The sequence below is a fragment of the Manis pentadactyla genome, chromosome 14 (assembly GCF_030020395.1).
Source record: "Manis pentadactyla isolate mManPen7 chromosome 14, mManPen7.hap1, whole genome shotgun sequence".
NCBI lineage: Eukaryota > Metazoa > Chordata > Mammalia > Pholidota > Manidae > Manis > Manis pentadactyla.
The window spans coordinates 29,065,761-29,090,900 of NC_080032.1; the positions used below are offsets into that span (position 1 = coordinate 29,065,761).

The 25,140-nt window shown below is 44.1% G+C and overlaps 1 protein-coding gene across 1 annotated transcript; it reads right to left on the bottom strand.

Moving 5' to 3' along the window:
• Positions 1–1,171: 1,171 nt before the first annotated feature.
• On the bottom strand, positions 1,172–22,947 carry BRI3BP (BRI3 binding protein). The gene is made up of 3 exons (XM_036921801.2): positions 22,649–22,947; positions 10,385–10,487; positions 1,172–1,713 (listed from the first exon to the last, which is right to left on the bottom strand). The coding sequence occupies exons 1-3, from the start codon at positions 22,847–22,849 to the stop codon at positions 1,292–1,294; spliced, it is 726 nt and encodes a 241-aa protein (XP_036777696.2). The 5' UTR covers positions 22,850–22,947; the 3' UTR covers positions 1,172–1,291.
• Between the last annotated feature and the right edge of the window lie 2,193 nt (positions 22,948–25,140).

Genomic DNA, 25,140 nt, shown 5'->3' on the forward strand with positions numbered 1-25,140 from the left:
GCCGCCTTCTGCATTCTGCAAAGGCTGGGGCTCTGATTCCTTGCCCCATGTTTCTTGCGCCTATCAACATGCATGGGGCCCTAGAAAGGGGTGTCTCTACCAGCCCCTGACCCCAGCCTTGCAAAGCTCCCCTGTCCAGGCACCCTCCAGCTATCTGCCCTGAATGTACCTCTCTCTGCCCCTAGAAACCACCTAAAATGAAGACACCACAGACTTCAGACCAAAAGCACCTAACAAGTGTACTGTAAAAAATCTCAGGAAAACAATTCAGATCTTCTCCAAGGCTTATTTATTGCTGCTAACTGTTCCTGAGAATACTTCATAAGCAGCAATAGACTTGAAAATTAGCTGCTATGGTTTATTTTCCCTCTGAGGTCCTGAGTCAACCCAAAACAAAATGTAACAAATAAAGAAACAACCCTCCAGAGTATATCTTTCCTATATAGGCCTAGCTGGCAAACGGCAGAATTAGGACATCAAATAGATTCTTGAGCGGGCATTGATGCTCACCCAGGTAGCTCTTGGTATCAAACCCCAAAGGCGTTTCTTTGCCTGTCCTTGAATTTTCCTTTACAAAATATTAAGATTAAAATACATCAAAGTATAGAAGGGAAAAAACATCTGAGGTTTTCTACAAATAATGATTCTTCATTTAGAAACATAACTGATGGGGGCTTGGTTGGGGTCTCTAGGACATTTAGTTATATCCTTGAGCCCAACCATCCACATTCAGAGGTGACAATATTCATTCACTAAGTCAACATCAGCCAAAAATAACATAAAATGAAGCTCACAGTTTTGGAACATGAAAATAATACGCACAGACCTCACCCACCAATCCCAATGCTGCGAAAAAAACCACCTGCATCGAAACGTTTCTAAAATGTCAGGTTTCTTCCCCTCCATGTAAAGTTTTAATAAACTCAACTCGATCTGCCTTTATTAAAAAACCTTACAAAAGATGTATTTAAACGCTTGAAAAAATTAACTTTATGCTCTGTGCACAAACTTCTCATACTGTACAGCTAATATGGTTATATCCTTTGTTTAAAAAATATTATTTCCACTAATGACACTTCGTGGGTAGTTCTACATAAATGATCTCGTCATTCCTCTCGGAATGAGTCCTTAGAGTTGACCGGTGGCCGGAAATACCCTCACAAAACACCACTCTCTTGCTCAGGAACGTTTATTAAGATTGTTTAGGGTTTGGTGTTTTTTTTTTTCTTCTTCTCTTTTGTTTTCTGAGAGAGGGCGCTGGTATGAGGGGACCCGGCCGGCTGGCTGATTGTCACTTGCCGTTGGAGCGGTCCAGACTCTCTAGCACTCTGTTGAGACGGATGTTCAGCAGTCTGACCTGGTTCTCCAGGTGTTCCAGCTTCTCCTCCACGCTGGGGCTGCTGGGATTGCTGCGCCAGTAAAAGCCCATGGGCCCGGTCATGAAGTAGATGGCCACCACGAAGCAGAGGGGTAGGACGGCATTCTCTGGCTCCCCCTCGTACTTGTGCAGGATGTACACGCAGGACATGGAAAACAGGACGACCCGAGCAACCCAGAAGAAGCGGCCGAACACCACGTGCAGGATGCTGAAGGTGAAGCCCAGGGTCAGAGACAAGAACCAGTAGGCCAGGAGGACAACGCCGACGAGCAGGAGGGCACGGACTGGGCTACTGGCCACGGAGGCTGGACTGAAATACTGGGACAGGTTTGAGACTGCAGAACAAAAAAGAGGGACAGTGGCTGGTTACTGGAACTCAGGGGTTTCTCTACAAGCTGGCAGTAGGGCAGCTCAGCTCACTTGCTGGGTCTTTGCAACAACCCAGGGAACTAAAGTCAGCTGCCTCATTAACCTTCACAGAAAGCCCTGGGAGAAGTCAGGGCAGTCCTTTAAGATTGCCTGCCATATCCTGAGTTTAAAACATCTCTTGTGGCAGGACAAGGCCTGCAAACTGTCCTTCAATTTCCTTCCTTCCTGTTTTTCAGAACAACAAATGGACAATTTTAGTCTGGGTCCATGGCTGCCCAGGTTAAAGGCACCTTCCAGACTCCCTTACAGCTACATGACTAAGCTTTGGTCAAGGAGAGAAAAGCAAAAATGTTCTGTGGTAGCTTAAAGGGTTTTTTCCTAAAAATAGTGAGAATGTGCCCTTTACCTTGTCCTCTTCTGCCTGTTGGAATGTGGATACAATGGCTGTAGTGGGAACAGCAGTCTTGGGCCATGAGGGAATAGAAGTCACGTATGGGGCCGCCAATAATATGGAAGGTGCCTTGGTCCTGAGGACAATGTGCTGCAAGGCCACCTACCTGCCTAACCACCTACCTGTAAACTTTCATATAAAAGCAATAAGCCTCCATCTTGCTTAAGCTGCTGTTATTTTGGGTCTTTTACAGCCAAACCTAATCATGAAGTGCACACACATGAAGTTCCATCTTAAGCATGGAGTGAAATGGAAGTGTTCCATCTTCTGTGTGCCCAACTTAAGGAAATTTTCAAACAGAAAAGTTAAAAAACAGTAAAATAAATACTCCTATTGAAACCACCTAGGTTAAACAATTAACATGTTGCCATATTTTGCTTCATCTCTCTAGTCACATACTTTAACAAATCATCTGAAAGATATTGTACTTCAGCATGCATATTTTTCCAGTTTTATTTAGATAAAATTGACATACAGCACTGTATAAGTTCAAGGTATACAGCATGACTTGACTTACATATATTGTAAAATGATGACCATAAACTTAGTTAACATCTATCATCTCACAGAGATATAAAACGGGGCGGGGGGTATTTTTTTCCTTGTATTGAGAACTCTTAGGATCTATTACTCTCTTAATAACTCAAATATACCACATGGCAGTGTTAACTATAGTCCTTGTGTTGGACATTACATCCCCATTGCTTATTTATCCTTCATCCTAGCCTCTGGTAAACACAAATCTCATCTCTTTTTCTATGAGTTTTCTTGTTTTTGTTTTTAGACTCTACGTATAAGTGAGATCATAGGGTATTTGTCTTTGTCTGGCTTAATTCACTTAGCATAATGCCCTCAAGGTCTATCCATGCTGCCACAAATGACAGGGTTTACTCATTTTTTATGGCTGAATAATATTCCATTGTGTGTATGTGTGTATACACACACACACACACACACCACTTCTTTGTCCATTCATCCATCTATGGACACTTAAGCTGTTGCCATGTCTTGGCTTTTGTAAATAATGCTGCAGTGAACATGGGGGTGTGGGTATCTCCTCAGCATACTGTTTTCATTTTTTCAGGTTTATTCCCAGAAGTGGGACTACTGAATCACATGGTAGTTCTCTGATTAGATTTTTTTGAGGACCCTCTATACTGGTTGCTGTAATGGCTGAACCAATTTATATTCCCACCAACAGTGCACAAGGATTCCCTTTTCTCCACATCTCCTGTCTTTTTGATAATGGTCATTCTTATAGGCATGAGGTGCTATCTCATAGTGGTTTTGATTTGCATTTCCCTAATGATTAGTGATGTGGAGCACCTTTTTGTATACCTCTTGGCTATTCATATATATTCTTTGGAAAAATGTTCAGGCCCTCTGCCCACTTTATAATTGATTGCTTTTTTTGCTATAGAATTATATGAGTTCTTCATATATCTTGGAGATATGTATATACATAACCTAACATATATATGGTTTGCAAATATATTTCCCCATTCTGTAGGTTCTGTTCATTTTGTTGATGGTGTCCTTTGCTGTGCAGCTTTCTGGTTTGATGTACTCCCACTTGTTTATTTCTGCTTTTGGGGTCAAACCCAAAATATCATCACCAAAACTGATGTCAATGAACTTATCACCAGAGTTTCCTTCAAGGAGTTTTATGGTTTCCAATCTTACATTTAAATCTCCAATCCATTTCAAGTTAATTTTTGTACATGGTGTCATATGGGGTCTCATTTCATTCTTTTACGTGTGAATATCCAACTTTCCCAGCACCATTCATCGAAGACACTATCCTCCATTGAGTATTCTTGGATCCCTTGTCAAATGTTAGTTGACCATATATGCATGGGTTTATTTCTGGGTTCTCAATTCTGTTCCATTGGTCTGTTTTTATGCCACTATTACACTGTTTTAACTATGATAGCTTTGTAATATGGCTTGAAATCAGACAGTGTGATATCTCCTATTTTGTTCTTTTTTCTCAGGATTCCTTTGGCCATTTGAGGTCTTCTGTGGTGCATATACATTTTAGGACTATTTTATCTACTTCTGTAAAAATTGCCATTGGAATTTTGATAGGGATTGCACTGAATCTATAGACAGCTTTGGGTAGTATGGACATTTTAACTATTAATTCTTCCCACCTATAAACACAGGATACTTTTCCATTGGTGTCTTCTTAGATTTCTTTCATCAATGCCCTGTAGCCCTGAGAGTGAAGATCTTTCACTTCCTTGGTTAAGTTATTTCCTAAGTATTTTACTGTCTTCAATGCTATTATATATAGGATCATTTCTTTTTCAGATAATTTGTTATGTGTCTTAGTGTATCCATAGAAACCTTACTGATTTTTGTTTGTTAATTTTGTACCCTGCAGCTTTCCTGAATTCACTGATTAGATCTAATGGATTTTTGGTGGCATCTTTAGGATTTTCTATATATAAAGTCATGTAATCTGAAAATATAACAGTTTTACTTCTTCCTTTCCAGTTCTGATGCCTTTCCTCTTTTAAGAATAAAAATAACATCCTCTTCCAAACCAGGACACTTTGGCCATACCTAAGAATATTATATTCCATAATATCAAACACCCCTGGTTATTCAGGAATATATATCTATCTGTCGCCATCTCCTACCCACCCCAGCCAGGACCCAGTCATGGTTAATGCACTGCAATTGGTTGTGTTGGTCTTCTGTAATCTTGAAAATTCCTATGACACAGGATATTCCGATTTTCTGAAGGCTAGTTTCTTCACACTCCTTTTCCGGCAGAAGGTCCTACATTCTGGAATTGCTTGTTTCCTCATGGTGTGGTCTGTTGTATTCAAGGGGAGTTCTATACTAAGAGCATTTAACTTACACCAGCAGTTCTCAAACTTGAGGGTGTGCCTCCAAATCCCCCGGAAGGCTTGTGAGCAAGGCAGTGGATGCCACCCCAAGGGCGTCTGATTCCCTAGGTCTGTGGAGGCCCGGGAACCCGCACCTCTTACAAGTTCCAGAGGACACTGCTGCTGACCTGAGGGTCTCACTTTGAGACCTGCTGGCTGATGCACAATCAACTCTGCAGGAGGGGGAAGGGAGGGGCGTGGACTGAAGGGGGCTAAGACCATCTGCAGTGGGTAAGCGTAGACGCAGATCGCACATGAGATGGAAGACGTGAATCTGGGCTTTTCAAGTCTCCAAATGCATCAACAGTGTGACTGCCTCCCACCCTCCCTACATCCACCAAAAGTGATCAGATTGTTGCACCCAAGGGGACACTTTCATCTGGGGTCCAACCTTGCAAAACAGCAACCTTCTCCAGGGATGAAGGCATGGGGTTGCCCGGGACTCCTGGAAGCCAGGTGCCAGAGGCACTGGGAACATTCTGCCTATATGTGGTTTTGACTCACACTTAATCCCGGCAGAAGATGAGAGTAAACGAAACCTTGTGGTCTCAGGACTTTTATTTATATGGGTTCTATCTATATTTACCATAATAGAAATTCATTTTTAATAAATTCTTAACTTTGAAAAAGGTTTCACTGTGATTTTGGACTTTAACATACATTCCAGGCTAATTTCTCTTAAACTTTTTCTTTTTTAAGTAGATGACTTTTCAGAGGAATTTTAGGTTCATAGCAAAATGAAATGGAAGGTATAAGTTAATTTTTAAGCATCGTTATTTTGAAATCATTTAAAAATATCAGTGAACACATTAAGGTTAACACAAATAATATATTTCTCATGAAGAATAACTGTTTCCCAAACAAACAAAAAAAACATAGAACAGGGCATTGCTTTGCACTTTTGCAAATCTCTTTAATATCTGGCTCATTAGGAAAGAACTGGACCCTCAAAACTATTTTTGAATATAATAGAAATAGGATGCCAGTCACAAATGCAGGCCACATACATAATTTTAACTGTTCTAGTAGCCACATTAAAAAAGACAAAAAGGAACAGGTAAAATTAATGTTAAGGTATTTAACTCAATATATTCAAAATATTATCAACATGTAATTGATATAAAAAATTGTTGAAGCACAGGCTGACACCTGGTCTCACACAGACAGGTTGCTAGAAGAGGAGGACCTCACAGTTCCCCTAAGAGTCTCAAGGTTCCTCAGAGCACAGTTTGAGAACCATTTCTCTTGGACTGGATTATACCTCCAAAGCCACATCCCAGGTACTATGATGTTATCAAGGGGTTAAGACAGGTGATCAGCAGGTACAAGGACCCCCCCAGGAGCCATCCTGGGCAGGAGCTGACAATGCTAACCTGTACCCCCCGAATCAACTACTTTGGTAAAACTTCAGTCAAGGTGGGGTAATAAGAAGCAACCTTGCCCCCCCAGAGGCCCTAAAAGCCCTAAACAGAACATGAGCAACTCGGGATGCCCTGCCTCATAGCCAGTGGGTGCTGTGTTGGTCTCCTGTGGCTGCCACAATCAAGTACCACAAGCCAAGTGGCTTAAACAACAGAAATGTCTTCTCTCACAGCTCTAGAGATTAGAAGTCTGACATCAAGGTGTCAGCAGGGCTGGTTCCTTCTCAGGCTTTGAGGGAGAATCTGCTCCGGGCCTGCCCTCTGGATGTGGTGGTTTGCTGGCCATCTGGCATTCCTTGGCTCGTAGAAGCATCACCCTGATCTCTGCTCATCTTCACACAGCCTCCTACCCATGTGCCACTGGGTCCAGATTTCCCCTTCTTATGAGGTCACCAGTCACGCTGGGTTGGGGTCTTCCACCAATCCAGAACCAGGGGAAAGCTGGCTCTGGGCATAGCTGTACCCGATTGGCCCTCAGCATGGAGAAGTGAAATCAGGAGGGTCCCAGAACTGCATGATGACTTACTTTTGGAGCAGAGCCCCTTCATAAGCCATCAAGTTTTTTCTAGGTGTTCACCATGGTCCAGGCACTGTTCTGACTGCTTGGCATGTATATCATTTAATCCTCCCAGTGTGCTGAGAAGCTGCATAGCATTTTCCACATGGGGACTCAGACACAGCATGACTTGCCCCAGGTCCCACAGCGAGACCAGGGAAGAGATGGGATTCCAACACAGGGTGCCTGGGTTCCAGAGTCACCCGTGCCCTGTATTATCCTGATGCATCACCGTAGCAGAATTCATATTCCCCCCAAAGTGATGGAAGTGACCTACAGTTTTCAGGGAAAGTACACAGCTTGATGAAGGTGGAAGCTTTAAATCCACCCTTTCAACTCCCGGACAAGTGCTTTGTTTCCCAGAAGAGTGTCTTAGGCCAGCAGACCTAGAGTGGGTTAAAGCCATGCTGTCTGTTACTGTAGCCACTGGCCATGCATGGCCACTGAGCACTTGAAATGTGGCTCATCTGAACTGACATGTGCTGTGTCAAATACAGACCAGATTTTGAAGACTTCATATCCCCAATATGTAAGACACCTTGTTAATAATTTTTCATATTGATTATAAGTTGAGATGACAATATTTTTCATCTATTAACTAAAATACTTCATTAAAATTAATTTCACCAGTTTCTCTTTATTTTTTTAATGTGCCAACTAGAATGGTTAAGATCACATGTGTGGCTGGTGTTCTATTTCGCCTGGACCACTCCATGCTAAGGAGTGTCAATTTAACCAGAGCCCTGAAAAATTCTTCAGAACGAAGTTAGAGGATCTTGCTCACGGAAATGTTTTGTACCAGAATATCCAACTTTGAAATATAGTTTCCTATAAGGCCTTTTGCACACTCAATCTCCTAAGCATAAGACACAAATTCCAAAGGCCTTTGGATGCTTTGAAACTTATACATCATAAAAGAAGGAAAAACCATGCCATGTGCTAGCTGCGCTCATCCTGAATGTGAGCATTTAGGGCCTCAGGGTTCGGCTGCGAAACAACTCTGATCCACTCCCATGTAATTAGAAGGCTGTCTCTACTCTGTAGCTCTTCATTCCAAGCTGCATGCAATCTCTTGCAATCAGGTTTGTTTAAACTGCCAGAGTTTAACAAGCTGTACAGGTGGTGAATATGGATTCCGAGCGGGATTGCATGCAATTGCTGTATCTGGATTATGCATTAACTCAGCCTGAGTCCCAGAAGGGGACCTCAACAGCCCCAGGGAGGCTGCGGGCTGCATAGCATCCTCTCAAATGGCCACACTGCTGCTACGATTCTTTGCCTGAGCAGTGAGGTACCCCGACCTGGCCTAAGACCTCTCAAGGGTTGTACTCCATGGTTCAAGGCTGGGTCTAGAAGGCAGGAGAGGCCAGGCATGTCCAAGAAGAGGATGGAGGGGAGGGAGGATGAACCTGTGTGGACTCCAAGAGCAACAGAAAGTCACTGTGCAGTTTTGCACAGTTTAAGCAGAGTGACTTGATCCAACTTACTTTTTTTTTTTTTAATTACTATGAAATAAAAAAAGTAGTTAAAAAAAAAATCACTCTGGCTGATCTGAGAAGGGACCACAGGGGCCAAGAGGAAACCCAGTGAAGAGGGATATAAGAAAGCTGATGGTGGGCCTGGGGCTGCTCTCTCTAAAGGCCTGCCGGCAAGGGACCCTTGGCTGATATCTGGGCACTTGAATTTCTGGAGGGTCATATTGTGACTTATAATAAGAAATACATATTTGGTCTTCATTCGTTTCTGACATAGAGCCCCTTAAAGCCCCTGGAATTTCCTACGTAATGACACAGATTAAGGTGTCTTGGCAATTCATAACTAGCCCCTTTGTTAATGAGGTGACTTTGGAAAGATCCTAAGGACAGGGGCTGGTCGCCAAGGGCACCAACCAGGAGATTGGAGGGTTGGAACTTTTGGTTCCATCCACTGGCCTCCAGGGAGGGGAGGGGCTGGAGGCTGAATCAATTGCCAATAGTCAATGATTTAATCAATCACACCTATATAATGGAGACTCCATAAAAAAACAAAAGGACTGGGTCAGGATTCAGAGAGCTCCCAGAGGTGTGGGAAGCTCTGGCCCTTTCCCCATACCTTGTCCTCTGCATCTCTTCCATATGGTAAGTAAACTGGTAAGTAAAGTGGATTTCTGAGTTATAAGCCACTCTTGCAAATTAATGGAACCCAGGGAGGGGGTGGTGAGAACCTCCAATCTATAGCTACCAGGTCAGAGCATAGATGGCAATCTGGACTTGCAATTGGCTTCTAGGGGGCAGTCTTGAGCCCTCAACCTGTGAGATCTGACCGTTACCTCCAGAGTGTCAAAACTGAGTTCAATCTGTGAACTCCTAGTCCGTGTGCATGGAGAACTGAGTTAATTGCTGGTGTGGAGAGAACACCTCTGTTCCCGGATAGGAGGGGTTCGCTGGCCCGGACTCTTTGTGCATTTGGCTTGTGCTGGGCCCCTGTCTTCCTTCAAGGGGTCTGGCTTTTGGCAGGTACAGGCAGAGGGTACCTATGTGAAAGTCCCAGGAACATCCTGGGCACTGAGTCTCTGACTGGCTTCCTGGCAGCTGATACTTCACACGTGTTGCCATGACCTGTGGCTGGGGAGTTAACCTGTCCTGTGTGACTCCCCTGGGAGGGGGCTCTGCAAGCCGAGCCTGGTCCCCACATTGCACCCCACGGGCCTCTCCCCTTTGCTGACCGTGTTCCGTGTCCCTTCCCTGTCATAAATCATAGCTATGAGTGTGACTACTGCTGAGTCCTGGGAGTGTCCCCAGTATTCACCACCCCTGGGGGTGGGTGGCCTAGGGATCTGGACACATGCTACTGCAGACTTCCTAGAGAGAGGCAGCAGCCTGGACCAGGGCTGCGTCCTTGAATTCCATGGTTCCAGCAGCAGCCTCCTGATTCCTGGAGCAGGGTGGCAGCTTCCCTGGCCAGCTGGTTTGGCAGCGTTCTCGGGGTCACACATGGCTCCTCCAGCCCTTCTGACAATGCTGCAGGCGCTTCATCCTCTGTGTTAAGCCCTTTCTGCCTAAGCAGCTGCACCCGTTTGTTAGAGATCCAAACAACCCAGAGGCTCCAACAAGTCGGCACTACCTGCTTGCACCACATCCTAAATAGCCTCTGTGAATCTCAGCTTTGATGGGCAGCTTATATGCACAACTATTATAGTAAAAAATGTTCACTTGTATCCTCATGTCCCTTCCAAAGCATTTCATGGACCAGCCACTGTGGGTACTGTTTCCACCAGTTGAGAACCACCAGAATAAACAGCACCTCAAATGAAAGATCCCCGCACACACCTACCGTCAAGTCCAAGAACATCCAAGAGCTCCATCCAAACTTTCCACACTGTTTCCACAAACATATCCACGCCGAGCACGAACCTCTCGGTCAGCCTGGTCAAGAACTGCAGAAATAAAAGAACGGTCACTCTTGGCATGGCCAGCATGCCCTCCTTCCTAGTGCAGCCAAGCTGTCTTTACACTTGAGCGGGAAAACACAGCCAGCCCACGTGGAAGACCTCACCAGGTGTGGCCTTAGTCCTTGGGGACTGATTTGAGCTAGGCAGGCTAAGAACCCAGCAAAATTTGTTCAAACCTTCCTTTTAGAGCCTGCACACTGTGCACTAAAGCTGCTTCATCCACTCCGGTTTCCCCTGGTGCCTTCCTGCTCGCTGTCTTGTCAAGGTGTCTGCTTTCCTGCCTGTTTCCCAGATAAACAGTGAGAGCTTCTGCCCCCACCCTGATTCTGCTGATACAAGGGGCAAGCCTGAAGGTGGAGAACTGTGGTTCTCACATGTGAACCACACCCGGATCCCAGGCATGTGGGACACTGGAGACCCCTGACCTATCCAACCCCAAGGACCTCGCACCTCGGAGGGCTTCATTAGGTCCCAGGTGGTTTTGGAGACCACTGGGCCAAAGTAACATTTATGTGAGGTGCAGCCTCACTTCCCCTGATTTTTTTGAATAAGTGATATTCTGAATACACAGTATAAAACTCAAAGTTCCAAATGGAAATCAGTGAAAAGTAAGCCTCTCAGCTTACTCCCTGAAACCCAAATCCCCTTCCAGAGGCACCATCATTACCACTCACATGCATGGCCTCTCTGAGATGTGCTGGGTGAATAATGGCATAGACAGAGGCTTTTTTCACAGGGCAGCCTATGTGCATGGTACTGTAGTGATTCTCATTTAATAGTCTGTCTTGGGGATTACTTGGCCTCATACCATACAGAGCTGCCACCCTCCTGTTAACAGCACACTTGCAGCTGCCTAACCAATCCCCTGCTGATGGACACCTAGGTTGTTCCAGCCTGTGCTATTAGAGCAAATGGGAGCACTGCAGAACCCTGCACACGTGCCCTCTGGCTCAAAATGCCTTGAAGTGTACTGGCTGCAGTTTTTCAAACTGGATGTTCCGGTCAGATCGCTCCTCCAGGATGGAGGAGAAGGAGCAGCAGGGTTGAACCAGTGACCAGGAGAGCAGAGGAACCCAATGTGTGCACCAGCACCATGGTGTGGCTGAGAGTGCACCAGTTGGGAGTTTAACTGCCTGGGTTCAAATCCCAACTCTGCTACCTACTACTCATTAGTTAGCCATGGGTATATTTTATATATATACACATACCAGGGCTCCAGCTAACATATGCCAATAATAGTACTTACCCATCTGGTTACTGGAGCATTAAATGGGATATTCGTGTGAATGCTTTCATTTGTTTTGAGCATCAGTAAATGGTCAAAATGCCTATGGACATCCAATATTCTGACAGAGCACTGACCCCAATATGTCCTAGAAGGACAACATTCTTTTGGCCTTAGGTAATTGCTCTAAGGGGATTTTATTTAAAGACTACGAGGCCATCAACTGATGTACAGATGAACAAAGCCTGGGCTGTCCAAACAATGGGATATTATTTGGCCTTAAAAAAGGATGCATGCTTCCACATCAATGGACCTTGAGAACGTGATGCTAAGGAAAAGAAGCCAGACACAAAAGACATGCAGTGTATGATTCCACTTATATAAATGTCCAGAACAGGTGAATCCATAGAGACAGAAAGTAGATCAGAAGTTGCCAGGGGCTGGGGGCATGGGGGAGTTGATAGCTAATAGGTCCAGGATTTCTTTTTGAGCTGATGAAATGTCCTAACACTGTGGTGATGGTTGCACAATTCTGTGACTATGAACAGTCACTGATTTGTATACTTTAAATGGATGAACTCCATGGTTATGTGAATTATACTTCAATAAAGCTATATAAAAAGTGGAAGTGTAAAAATATCCTAAAAAAAAAAAAAGACTATGAGAAAGTCATAAGGAAGCATACAGTCAGAGAGAAGGGAAGGCGGCTGCCCCTCTTTGGTGAGGACAGGGGTGGGTGGGGAATTTGGGAGGCAGTTATCTTCACCCAGGTAGAAGGCACATTAGTACTGGTTTAGTTATAATTTTTAGGAGCTTTATTGACATAGCACTTACATAGCATTAGGTTCATGTCTTTAAAATGTACATACAGTTCAGTGAGTGGTTTTAGAAAATTCAAAGTTGTGCAACCATCACCATAATCTAATTTTAGCACATTTCTGTTGCCCTAAAAGAAACCTCGTACCCTTAGCAGTCACCCCCATTCCCTCCTCCCCCAACCTAGGCAACTGCTAATCTCCTTTCTGTCTTTATGGATTTGCCTTTCCTGGACCTTCCACACAAATGGAACCATACAATACGTGACCTTCTGTGCCTGGCCTCTTTCACTCCCAGTAACATTTTCAGGGTGCATCTGTGTTGTAGCACAAACCCGTGGTTCACTTGTTTTTATTGCCAAATGTATTCCATGTTACAGATACCACATTTGGTTTATCCTGCCATACTTCTCTAAAGTACACAAGTTATACACATTCATCAATGAATAGCAATTTGTATAATTCGTTCAAATGGAAGAATAAGGAAGGGCTCTGTACCAAGGCTTTATGAGACGATTTCAGACCTTTAAAATAGCACCAACTGCCCTAGAATGGGGTCTGGCTGTTTCTGCCAGAGGCAAGAATGGTTGGGTGGCGACCTGACGTTCCCAGCAAGGACAGAGCCCTGGCCCTGGCTCCAAACCGAGTGGCCACCTGCCCACACAAGGCCCACACTGAAAGCAAGTGGGAAACTTGCTCTCTGCCCTCTGGGCTGGCACTGCTCACTCTGGATACAGCTCCAACATGACACCTTAGCCCACTTCACCTGTGTGAAGACACAGCAGCCTTAATGGGGTGTGATCTGTGTTCCTCCAAACTCCTCTGTTGAAGCCCTAACCCTCAGAATCCCAAGATGTGACTTAGGGACAGGGTTTTTAAAGTAAATGAAGGTAAATGAAGGGGACAGGTAAAATGAAGTCACTAGGATGGGCCCTAATCCAATAGGGCTTGTGTCCTTCTAAGAAGAAGAGATCAGGACACAGACACACAGGAGAGAGGCCACATGAGGACACAGGAAGGAGACAGCATCTACCTGCCAAGGAGAGAGGCCTCAGAGGAAACTAACCCTGCCAACACGCTGAGCTCAGATCTCTAGTAAATTTCTGTTGTTTAAGCCACCCAGTCTGTGGTACTCTGTTACGGCAACCCTGGCAGACCAATACAGGGGTTACAACGAGGCCCAGAGCCTGAAGCAGTTCACAGAAAATCCAAACCTGATGCTTGGATTTTGGTGCAGCAGGGGAAATGCCACCATGAGGACGTATCAGCCAGATGCAGGCATGGAGATGGTGATGGGACAAGTGCCTGGCTTGTCTACCCCATAAACGGGCACCAGAACAAAAAACAGTGGAAGAGAGAGGACCAGCCATGAAAAGTAAAAGCAACTTAAATCATGCTAAAAGTATGTGCCCTTGACATGGTGTGAGGACAATGGCACTTGGCCCCTGTGGCCTTCCTCCCAACACCCATGACCACAGTCTAGTCATGAGAACATCAGACCTGTCCCAATTGAGGGGCATCCTACACAATCCCTGACCAGGACTCCTGAAAACTGTCCAGGTCACCAAAAACAAGGAAAGGGAGAAACTGTCACAGCTTGTCACACAACTAAATGCAATGTGATGTCCTGGATGGGATCCTGGGACAGAAAAAGGACAATAAAAACCAAGGACATCAAAACAAAGGGTGGGCTATTTTTACCTGTACTCTACTACTACTGGTACATTAATGTAACAAATGTGCTACATGAAGTCAGCTGTTAATAATGGGAAATTGGGCCTCTGTACTATCTTCTTAATTTTTCTGTAAGTCTAAAACTGTTCTGAAAGCAAAAAAAGTTACTAAGAAATTGAGAGACTTAAAGGACGCAGCAGTAAGATGCAAGTGAAAACTTTGGATCCCACTATAAACAAAGCAGTTGTGTAAAAAGACATCGGAGTCGGTTGGGGATGCTGGAAAATGACTTGGCTTTCTTCTTAAAGAGCTGAGGCATGATGATGGTATTGTGCTGATGATGATCTTTACAAACTTTTATTTGTTAAAATGTAGATGAAAGTCTTCTAAGGTGAACAAATATGTCTTGGATTTGTTTTAATATATTACTCCAGGCTTAGAGAATTTTTCTGACGACAGTATAAATATAACAAATGTGGCAGAAAATTGATACATGGAGGCACTGGGTGCTGGGTGCCGGGTTCATTGTGCCATTCTTTCTCCCTTTGTCTGTTGGACAATTTTCCTAATGAAAAGTTAAAACAAAGGAGATTCAGGTGAACAAATTTAGGAGGCCTGTGGCCTTCCCATGGAAGAGGACAAAATCACTCAAGCTAAGGATCTCATCCTCCTCCTCTTGCTGGAGCAAGGCCTGGACACCCAAGTCCAGAGGGTTCCTGCATCCCAATCTCTCCTCACCCCCGTCACCACCTGACATGCAAGCTGGCTCCAGGGAAAATCAGGCTGTAAGGGCAAATGTTTTGATGAGCAAATCAGAGAAGGCATGGGGTTTCTGCAGTTAAGAGGTCGCCCAGGCATGTAAGGAACATACCAAAATGCAAAGCCTACATAAACTAAAAATGCTGGAACAAACATACAGATCATATATGAATTACAAGGGGAAAAGGCACCCCTAGGGCAGATACCCTGACAGCTGCCATGCCAGCACACAAGACCCCTTATGCAGAATTCTTGCCAGAAATGTATGTCCTCAATTGAAAAAACAACAGACAACACGCATTTCAAACGACAAAGGTCTGCCAAACCCACAGTGAGATACCAGTTCAGCCCCACCAGGATGGCCGTGATAAAAGTCAGAAAATAACAAGTGTTGACAAGGATGTGGAAAACCTGGAATCCTCATACACTGCTGATGGGCACATAAAATGGGACATTGGCACAGTTGTTCCTTGAAATGTTAGGCTGACCATAGGCCCCAGCAATTTCATTCTTAGGTTTATACTCTAAAATGCTGAGAACATGTTCACATAAAAACTTGTACATGGTGAATGTAAGTCATGAAACCATAATACTCTTAGAAAAAAACATAGGCAAAAATCTCATGGACATAAACACGAACAACTTCTTCATGAACATATCTCCCCGGGCAAGGGAAACAAAAGCAAAAATGAACAAATGGGACTACATCAAGCTGAAAACCTTCTGTACAGCAAAGGACACCACCAATAGAACAAAAAGGCATCCTACAGTATGGAAGAATATATTCATAAATGACAAATCCAGTAAAGGCTTGACATCCAAAATATGTAAAGAGCTCATGCACCTCAACAAACAAAGGCAAATAATCCAATTAAAAAATGGGCAGAGTTGCTGAACAGACAGTTCTCCAAAGAAGAAATTCAGATGGCCAACAGACACATGAAAAGATGCTTCACATTGCTAGTCATCAGAGAAATGCAAATTAAAACCACAATGAGATATCACCTCACAACAGTAAGGATCACCACCATCCAAAAGACAAACAACAACAAATGTTGGTGAGGTTGTGGAGAAAGGGGAACCCTCCTACCCCGCTGATGGGAATGTAAATCAGTTCAACCATTGTGGAAAGCAATATGGAGATTCCTCAAAAAGCTCAAAATAGAAATACCATTTGACCCAGGAATTCCACTCCTAGGAATTTACCCTAAGAATGCAGCAGTTTGAAAAAGACAGATGCACCCCTATGTTTATCGCAGCACTATTCACAATAGCCAAGAAATGGAAGCAACCTAAGTGTCCATCAGTAGATGAATGGATAAAGAAGATGTGGTACATATACACAATGGAATATTATTCAGCCATAAGAAGAAAACAAATCCTACCATTTGCAACAACATGGATGGAGCTAGAGGGTATTATGCTCAGTGAAATAAGCCAAGTGGAGAAAGACAAATACCAAATGATTTCACTAATCTGTGGAGTATAAGAACAAAGAAAAAACTGAAGGAGCAAAACAGCAGCAGACTCACAGAACCCAAGAATGGACTAACAGTTACCAAAGGGAAAGGGACTGGGAAGGATAGATGGAAAGAGAGGGATAAGGCCGGGGGCGGGGGGCAGGAAGAAAGGGGGCCTTATGATTAGCATGTATAATGTGGGCGGGGCACGGGGAGGGCTGTACAACACAGAGAAGACAAGTAGTGATTCTACAACATCTTACTATGCTGATGGACAATGACTGCAATGGAGTATGGGGGGAACTTGGTGATGGGGGGAAGTCTAGTAAACATAATGTTCCTCATGTAAGTGTAGATTAATGATACCAAAATAAAAATTAAAAAAAAAACCTGTACATGAACATTTGTAGCAGCATTATTTATAGTAACCAAAAAGTGGTAACAACCCAAATGTCCATCAACTGATACATGGATAATAAAATGTGGTTTTTCTACACAGTAGAATATTATTGGGCTATGAAAAGGAGGGAAGCCCAGACACATGGAGGAACCTTGAAAACATTATGTGTAAGAAGCCAGTCATATTGTGTGACTCCATTGATATGAAATGTCCAGAATAATTAAATCTAGAGAGACAGAAAGCACATTAGGGGATGTCTAGGGATGGGAGAGGGAGAGTGATTGCTAATGGGCACAGGTGTCTTTTTGGGGTGATGAAAATATTCTAAAATTGATGGCGGTGATGGTTGTACAACCGTCCGAATGTATGAAAAACCACCAGACTCTCAATGAATGAAATGTATGGTATCCAAATTACAGCTCAATAAACCTATTATAAAAAAAAGACAATTGGTGTGTAGTCCTCAAAAATGTCAATGTCATAAAAGCTACCCATACCCCCAAAAAAGTGAGGGGATTTTAACAGACTAAAGGAGACATTAAGGAGACATGAAAACCAAATACAATGAACCATCCTTGATTGGGTATTGGATTTTTTTTTAAAAGCTAGGATGGAAACGTATGAGCTGTATATTACAAATTATTACTGTACTCAATTTAAGTTCCTTGAGGGAGTCACTTTTAAATGGTTCAGCTGAGGAAAAATGTGTGTGTGTGCGTGTGTGTGGGGTCTGTAGAAAAAAAGAGAAAAACAAGTTTGGAGGAAAATGTGAGCAATGAGTAAACGAGGTGAGGAGGTTATAGCTGTTCCTAAGTCTATTCTTTCAACTTTTCTGTACTTTGGAAATCTTCAAAGTAAAAAGTTATCAGAAACATTATTTTGATTGTGGAGATGTTCTCATGGGTGTATATACATATGTCAAAATTCATCAACTTGTACACATTTGTATTTTTTTATCCCATTTTATATATGGGCAGTCTGTTGAAGTACAGTGTCAATTCCACCTTAAAATGTTGTTGGGGAGAAAAAGACTGGAAAATGTCTAAGTTATTTTGCTCACGAGAGTTTCTTGCAAACAACAAAAAAAAAGTGCCTTAAAAAAAAAAAAAAGACCAACAGCTCAGAAGAAAAATGGCAAAGAAAACAGGTGACAGAAAAGGAAAGGCCAATGGATCCTGAATACACAAAAAGACCATGTATCTCAAATATAATAAACCCAAAACGTTTGATGACACACTTTGATGGAAAAGCCCTTTGATGGAAAAGTTGGGAGTGGAAACTGGTATTAAGTCTTTGGAAAACAATTCTGTAATTTCTCCCAACATTAAAAATATATATGGAACTGTGCACAGAGGACACAAGCTCATAAAACTAATCTATGTGGTCAGCAGTCAGGAGAGTGGTTATCTTGGGGCGAGGAGAGCTGGAACAATCCATTTCTAGAGCTGCATGCTGGTGACATGGGTGTGTTTGGTGTGTGAGAATTCATTATGCCCTCTACTTGTCATTCAGAAAAGTACACCAATTATATTTCAACTTAAAGTGAACAGACCCTTTGATTCAGCGATTCCATTTCTAACAATTTGCAGATGAACTTATCTATGTGAACCCAGAAAAATCTATATAGAAAGACCTTTTCTACAGCCAGGTTTGGAATTACAAAAGACAGGAAACTAACAAAATGTTGACCGTTAGAGCTGTGTTAAAATTATGGTATATCCCTCTAACAATTTGCTTTTCGCAGCCCTCCAAAAAATAAGAAGCAAAGCTTTTAAGTACTGATAGGGTCTGACCTCCAAAATTTATTAACTAAAATAAAAGCAGAAGAAGGTGCAGAAAGTATGCATAGTGAAAAAGAAACAAACCAACAAAGGGCAGGATCATGTATCTCTATGCCTATGTACGCTCAGAGCATCTGACTGCTTCTGGAAAGGAAAATGGAAGATAGGGTCATAAGTGAGAGGCAAATTTATTATTTTTTTTAACTTTTGAACTATTTGAAATTGTATTGCATGCAACTATGACCTTACTTATTTTTAAAGCCCTATAAATGTTAAGCTTCCTTAAAAAAAAAATAACTAAACCACAAAAGCCAAGGAACGCTCAGTTTAGCAGTAGACTGAGGCCAGCGTTGGACCAGCTATCTTTTTCTCTGTACTTCCCAAGATCCAGACTCAACTTGCCCCAACCTTATAACAGCCTTTCCTTTCCTATCAACACATCTTCCCCACCTGACTTGTGCCCCTTCCTCCACTGCTGGTGCCCCAACTCTTCCTCCTCCAGGTAGGACACCTGGACCCCTTTCTCTTGGCCCTCTGCAAAGCCCCTCTTGCATCATCATCAAGTCTGTTAAACCCTAGGTCCTATGTGTCTTCCTCTGTCTCTGGCTCACTCTGTTGCAGCCATGCACCCACCCTCTCTGGTCCTCACACACACCAAGCCCGTTTCCACTTCAGGGCCTTTGCTCATGCTGTCCCTTTGTCCCTCCACCTCCTTCTCATTCAGCCCCCGTCCCCCTCTCTGCCTCTCTATTTTAGTTATTTCCAATTCCGGAGAGGTGCTCCCAGCTCTCTTCCACTGATTAGCTGAACTGTGGGCAAGAGATTCAACCTTTCTGTACCTCACTTTCCTCACCTGTAAAATAGAGATGATGATAACAGAAACTCTCTCTTAGAACAGTGTCAGACACATACTAAGCTTAAACAAAGGTTATCCACCATGATTATTACATCATCCTGTTTTCATTCTTTCCCAGCTCTTATCATTCTGAAATAATCTTGTTTTATTTATTTTTTACTTGTTTATTGGCTGTTGCATGAAAGCTCCTCAAGAAGGGGTATTTTGTCTGGCTTGTGCTCCATGTAGTAGGTGTTTAAGAATCTTTAAAAATTGTAAAAAACAGGTAACATAAAATTACCCATTTTAACCACTTTAAAAGGTATAATGCAGTGGCAATAACCACAGTCACAATGCTGTGCAACCATCACTATCTAGTTCCAAAACACTGTCATCCCCCCCAAAAGAAACCTCACACCCATTAAGCAGTCACTCCCCATTTCCCCCTTGCCTCTGGACCCTCGCCACCATCACCAGTCTGCTTTCTGTCTCTATGGATATGCCTATTCTGGACATTTCATATCAAGAGAATTATAAAACATGTGGCCTTTTGTATCTGGCATCTTTCATTTTTTTTTCAGTTCATCCATGTAGCATGTGTCAGTACTTCATTCCTTTTTATAGCCGATAATATTCCACTGCATAGATCACATTTTTTAATCCATCTATGGTCTGATAGACATTTGGGTTGTTTCCACTTATGGGCTAATGGGAAAAGTGCTGCTATGAACACTCATGTACAAGTTGCTCAATAATTTTTAAATGAATGAGTATCTTACTCTCCTACCAGACAAATCCCTTCATCATATACATATCTTCTGCCATTTACTAACTGGCTTATTCAGTGCCTGGTATTGTACAAACCAACTAATCCCATTCAACCCTCCAACAAATGTCCTCTGCACAAAGGAAACAGAGAGGTCAAGCAACTGGCCTAAGGTCACAGAGCTAGCGAGAAGCAGAGCTGGGATTCGAACCTATGTCCATTGAACAGCAAGGCCTGCACTCCAAACCAGAAGGCGTGGGTTTATTTTAGAAAAGCTCTGGGTTAGAATGTGGGGTGTTCTTTTAAATACCCTCAAACTTCACAATCCACCATGCCCGTCTGGCTCCGATTAGTAAACCCAGGCGTGGTGAAAACTACAGTTGCTAGCAGAGCCAGTTTTCATTTAATTAAAATTAATAAAACAATCTCCCCCATGTCTGGCCCATCTGGGCTACACTGGGCCTGGGCTACAATCGCAGGAAATGTCAAGTCAGCCTCATTATAGATGGTGCCCTGACTGGGGAGCCAGGAAGGTGTATGAGGAAAGAAGACCAGCGAGGGTACCAGTGTAGACTCAAGTCTGGCTCTGTCACTCATTCTGACCTGAAGCCCATCCCATCACCATTCTGTGCCTCATCTTCCCCATCTGTAAAATTGAGTCATTAACAGTACCTACCTCACAGGGTTGTTCTAAGGATTGAGTTACTCTATAAAAGCACATTTTAACCAAACAACAAGTTTGTCTTATCATCTCTATTGAAGGCACAAATTCTGTTGTACGCCAGAAAGTTCTAACCTTGAAGTTCTCAGATTCTTTGCCAAAATACAGCTGTCTTGATACCAACCCAGAGGTTAAGCCCTTATATATCTATTTTGTATTTCATGTCCATGGACCTTAGATTCTCACCTAGGACCATCATCTGAGACATGGGTTGCTTGTGTGTTTACCTTGCACAGTCTTCATGCTCTAGAACAAATTATTCCTGTCTTCAAATCACTCAGGCACTGTGGCATGAGGGAAGTGCAGATTCACCTGTTCACACCCTTTATACCTAGCAGGCTGGATGGCAGCCTTTTTGCACACAGCTGTTGGGTCATGCTTTCTCCCTTCTTGGCCACCTACAGAGATCTCTCCCTCCAAAACCCACAACCTCCTATAGGTCTGCACACCCACAGGAGAGGGTGGTCAGAAATTACGGTTTTCCTAAAAATTAACTTTTCATTCGATCCAATAAGAATATCCAGCCAATCTGATTTGCATTTTAAAGTTCTTTTTTTCCTCCTCCATCTCAAGCACCAGAAAACTTTTTTTTAACCCTGAAAGACTTTCCAGCAGAGCTAAGCACTGTTGATTTACACCTTGGCCAGGATGTAACTAACAACAGTAGCTGACACATTCAGTCCTTCCTCTGGGGTCACCGAAATACCAATGATTCATAGTTACAATCTCACAATGAAGAGGACATCATTATTGCCTTCTTTTAAAGGAAAAAGAAACTGCGGCTCAAAGAAGTAAAACCGCTTGCCCAAAGGCAGCTAGCTTGTAAGTGGTAGAGTCGTAACTTGAATCCAAACTTCTACCGTTTCAAAAACCCAGAGCTAGCGCAAAGCAAGGGAATTAACACAAGGAACAGCAAGGGCTGTACTCAAGGAACCGCATTATCACATGTAACTACCCCTTTCTCGTGGCCCCCCGTGGTGCCTGTGCCCGCCCCCAGCTCCAGAGGGCCAAACTCCTGCGCACCTCCCGAGTGATCGACACCATTCCCAAAGGCTGCAGGCTCCCAAATAGCTCCAAGGTAAACAAAGCTCCCCAAGGGAAAGGGGAGGCACACAGTAGGAGCTCAGGACGACTGCCGGGACAGGTTGCCAAAGCAAAGGAGTAGCCTGCAGTACCCCCTTTACTTTCTTGTAAAGTTCAAAAACACAAAACCCCCAAAAAGCCTAAATATCTTGGAAGCAGAAGGCGGAGGGCTCGCGGAGCTCCAGGGAAGAGGGGCGCATGAGAGGCTGGCGGCAATGTGGGGTGGCCGGGAGGGCGGCGCGCGCAGGCGGGCGGGCCGGGGCTGCATGGCTCACAGTGGGCGCCCATTCAGACGCGCCCAAGAATGAATGAGAGGCGCGGCCGCGTCAGCGCAGCCGCGAGGGCCCGGGCAGCACCGCGCTCGCGGACAAGGTCCAAGGAGAAGTGCCATGCGGAGTAGAGGGCGCCCGCGGCGGGACGGCCCGGCCTCACGCCGGGACTAGCATCCAGCCCGCCCCTGGTCCGGTGGACGGGCAGACGGGCGGGTGGCAGGCCCCGGGGCGCAGGCCGGGCCCCCTCTCCTCGCCGGCCTGCGGCCCCGGAGGCCGCGCACGGCCCAAGACCGCCCCAGGCGCCAAGGTGCGCGGCGGAGGGCAAGGTGACCGCGGACGCGAGCCCGGCGCCCACCTTCTGAGCGGCTCGCACGTTGTCGTCGCCGAACAGGCTGCTGACGCTCTGCGAGAAGGTGTTGGCGGTGCGGCGGTAGCTGTTCTTCTCGGTGCCGCCGCGGCCCCGCGCGCCCCGCGCTCCCGGCGCGAGCAGCCAGAGCAACAGTAGCACCAGGAGCCCGGCCCGGGCCCGGGGTCCGCCAGAGGCGCGCGCGCCCATGCTGGCTAGCGGGATGCGGGGTCCGCAGGGCTGGGGCCGCTCGCGGGGACGCGCGCCTCTGCCTGCCGCCGCGCTGTCGCAGAGCCACCTGCCCCGCCCCTCGCGCAGAGGCGCGACGGCCCTGCCTACGCCTCGCCCCGCCCCCGGATGCCGGCCGGCCACCCCCCGCTGGGGCTGCCCGGACTGGGGTGGCCTGGCCTCCTGGCCGCTCAACCGGGTACCTCCCTGAGCTGGTTGGGGGTTTCAACCTTTTTTTAAAAATCATTTTTGTATTTAACTTTTTTTGTGAAAAGCAAACCATGCCTGTAAAACTTGCAGCGGCCTCAGCCAAGATAATGACTGCAACGGATGGGAATAAATGATACATACACCTCTGAATCGTCAACGGTTGGCCACCCGATGATTGGCCACCACTGGCCACGGCAAGGGCACCGCTCATTCATTCATTCCAATGTTTAAAAAGGGAAAGCATTAAGCATCCCTCCTGCCCTTCCTGAACGCAGCGTATTTTAGCGCCACAGAACAGAAGAGGAGGTGAAGTTCCCTTTAATTAAGTCAAGCTAGTAAATGAGGAGGAAGGGAGAGAATTAGAAAATCATTTTGCGTCCCTTAATGACATGATGGATCCAGGAGATCATTATCAAGACACTAAAAACAAAGAGGTGAAAGGTTGGTGGGAACCTTGTCGTGATCTGGACCCGCCAATCTTAGAAGCAGAAGTACCAGCGCCGCCTGTGATAGGTTCTCGCCAAAGGAATTTGAACCCTAACCTGATCTGGCCCAGGCGTCTCACCAATCATTTATAGGAAACGTGGAGGATGGAGGAAAAAATTAGAAGCAGAAGCAATCGGCCAAATCCAGCATGTGGAGCGTTCTACAGGACAAACAACCCAGTTTCTTCAATAAGTAAATGTCATAAAAAGTGAAGGAAGTAGAGGATTATTGATTATTAAAAAAAAGACTTAGGAGCCCCAATAACCAAATGCAATCCTAAATTAAAACAAACCGTGTCTAACCAGACATTTTTTGAGACAACCAGGAAAATAAAACTTAATTTTTGTCAATCCAAAGACCGAAAAATTGTCTATTTTTGAAGTTATATTTTCCTGGATCCCTGGTGAGGGTTTCATACATTTATTGGTCATATATTTTATCTTTTCTTTCAATGAAATTTTTTTAAGTATAGCATTCAAACAAAAACACAAATCATAAGGTGACTCTCTATGAATTTAAACAACACACAAGGTAATCAGTGCCCATATCAGGAAACAAAACGTTACCAGCTTCCCAAAAAGGCTCCCTTTGCACTCCCCATTCACTGTGTTCCCCTCCAAAATTCAGAAGATTCATTTTCGCTGTTCTTTGAACTTTATATAAATAGGATCACACAGTTATGTCCTTTTGTGACTGGCTTCTTTTGTTCAACATTGTATTTATGAGAACCATAGTGTTATTGTGTATATGTCTTTTCCTTCTTGCTTAATAGAATGTTCTTTATATCTTTGGAGACAATCTTCTGGTATATAAAATTTTAAAAGAAAATGAAGGATAGTGGACTATTATTGACTTGATAATTTAAAAATGGACATGCTGTTTGCTTACTTAAACATATTTAAAGAAGAGACTGTGGATCCCTATCATCCTAAGCAATAAAACCCATGAAAACAGCTTTGATATGCTGATTATCCTTTTTTCCCTAAAATCCACTTAAATAAATATATAACTTCAAAACGTGTTCATATATATACTACCTAAGTCCTCTCATGTACCACCTATGTGTTTTTGGGGGGTTGTTTTTGTTTTTGTGGGGAGGAGGGGAGCTTATCCAAATTCAATCACACTCTCCATTCATCCACTCATTCATTCTTTCCTACGTTCAGTAATTATTCATTGCTTACCTACTCAGCAGACAGAGCTTGTTCTAGGTTCCCTTCTAAAATAACTCCTAGTGCCTCACCTTGTTTTGTGATATAATTTAAATGTTTTCCCTTAACGAGTTAGTGCTTTTAACTGAAAAAATGGGACACAATATAACTGTTGTATTCACAAGATAATTACAGGATTCAGAAAATACATTATTTCCGAGTGCACTACAGACAATGTGATGTGGTAATGAGAGTTTAGAGCTATTAGGTGGCTTCTTTTGTCCCTGCAACGGAAATGTGTAGTGCCCTTTTACTACACAACTAATGTATGTTTCTTATAGAAATATCAGAAAATGAAAAGGAGCAAAAAAAAGGAGGGAAGAAATTTGTGTTAGGGGCAGGGTTATATTTTAAAAGGTGACAAAA

Excerpts from the sequence above, each read along its gene's own strand:
- BRI3BP (XM_036921801.2), bottom strand. The coding sequence starts at position 22,849 with ATGGGCGCGCGCGCCTCTGGCGGACCCCGGGCCCGGGCCGGGCTCCTG. Across the intron at positions 10,488-22,648 it reads ACGTGCGAGCCGCTCAGAAG|TTCTTGACCAGGCTGACCGA; the intron begins GTGGGCGCCGGG and ends TTATTTCTGCAG. Across the intron at positions 1,714-10,384 it reads GGATGTTCTTGGACTTGACG|TCTCAAACCTGTCCCAGTAT; the intron begins GTAGGTGTGTGC and ends TTTGTTCTGCAG.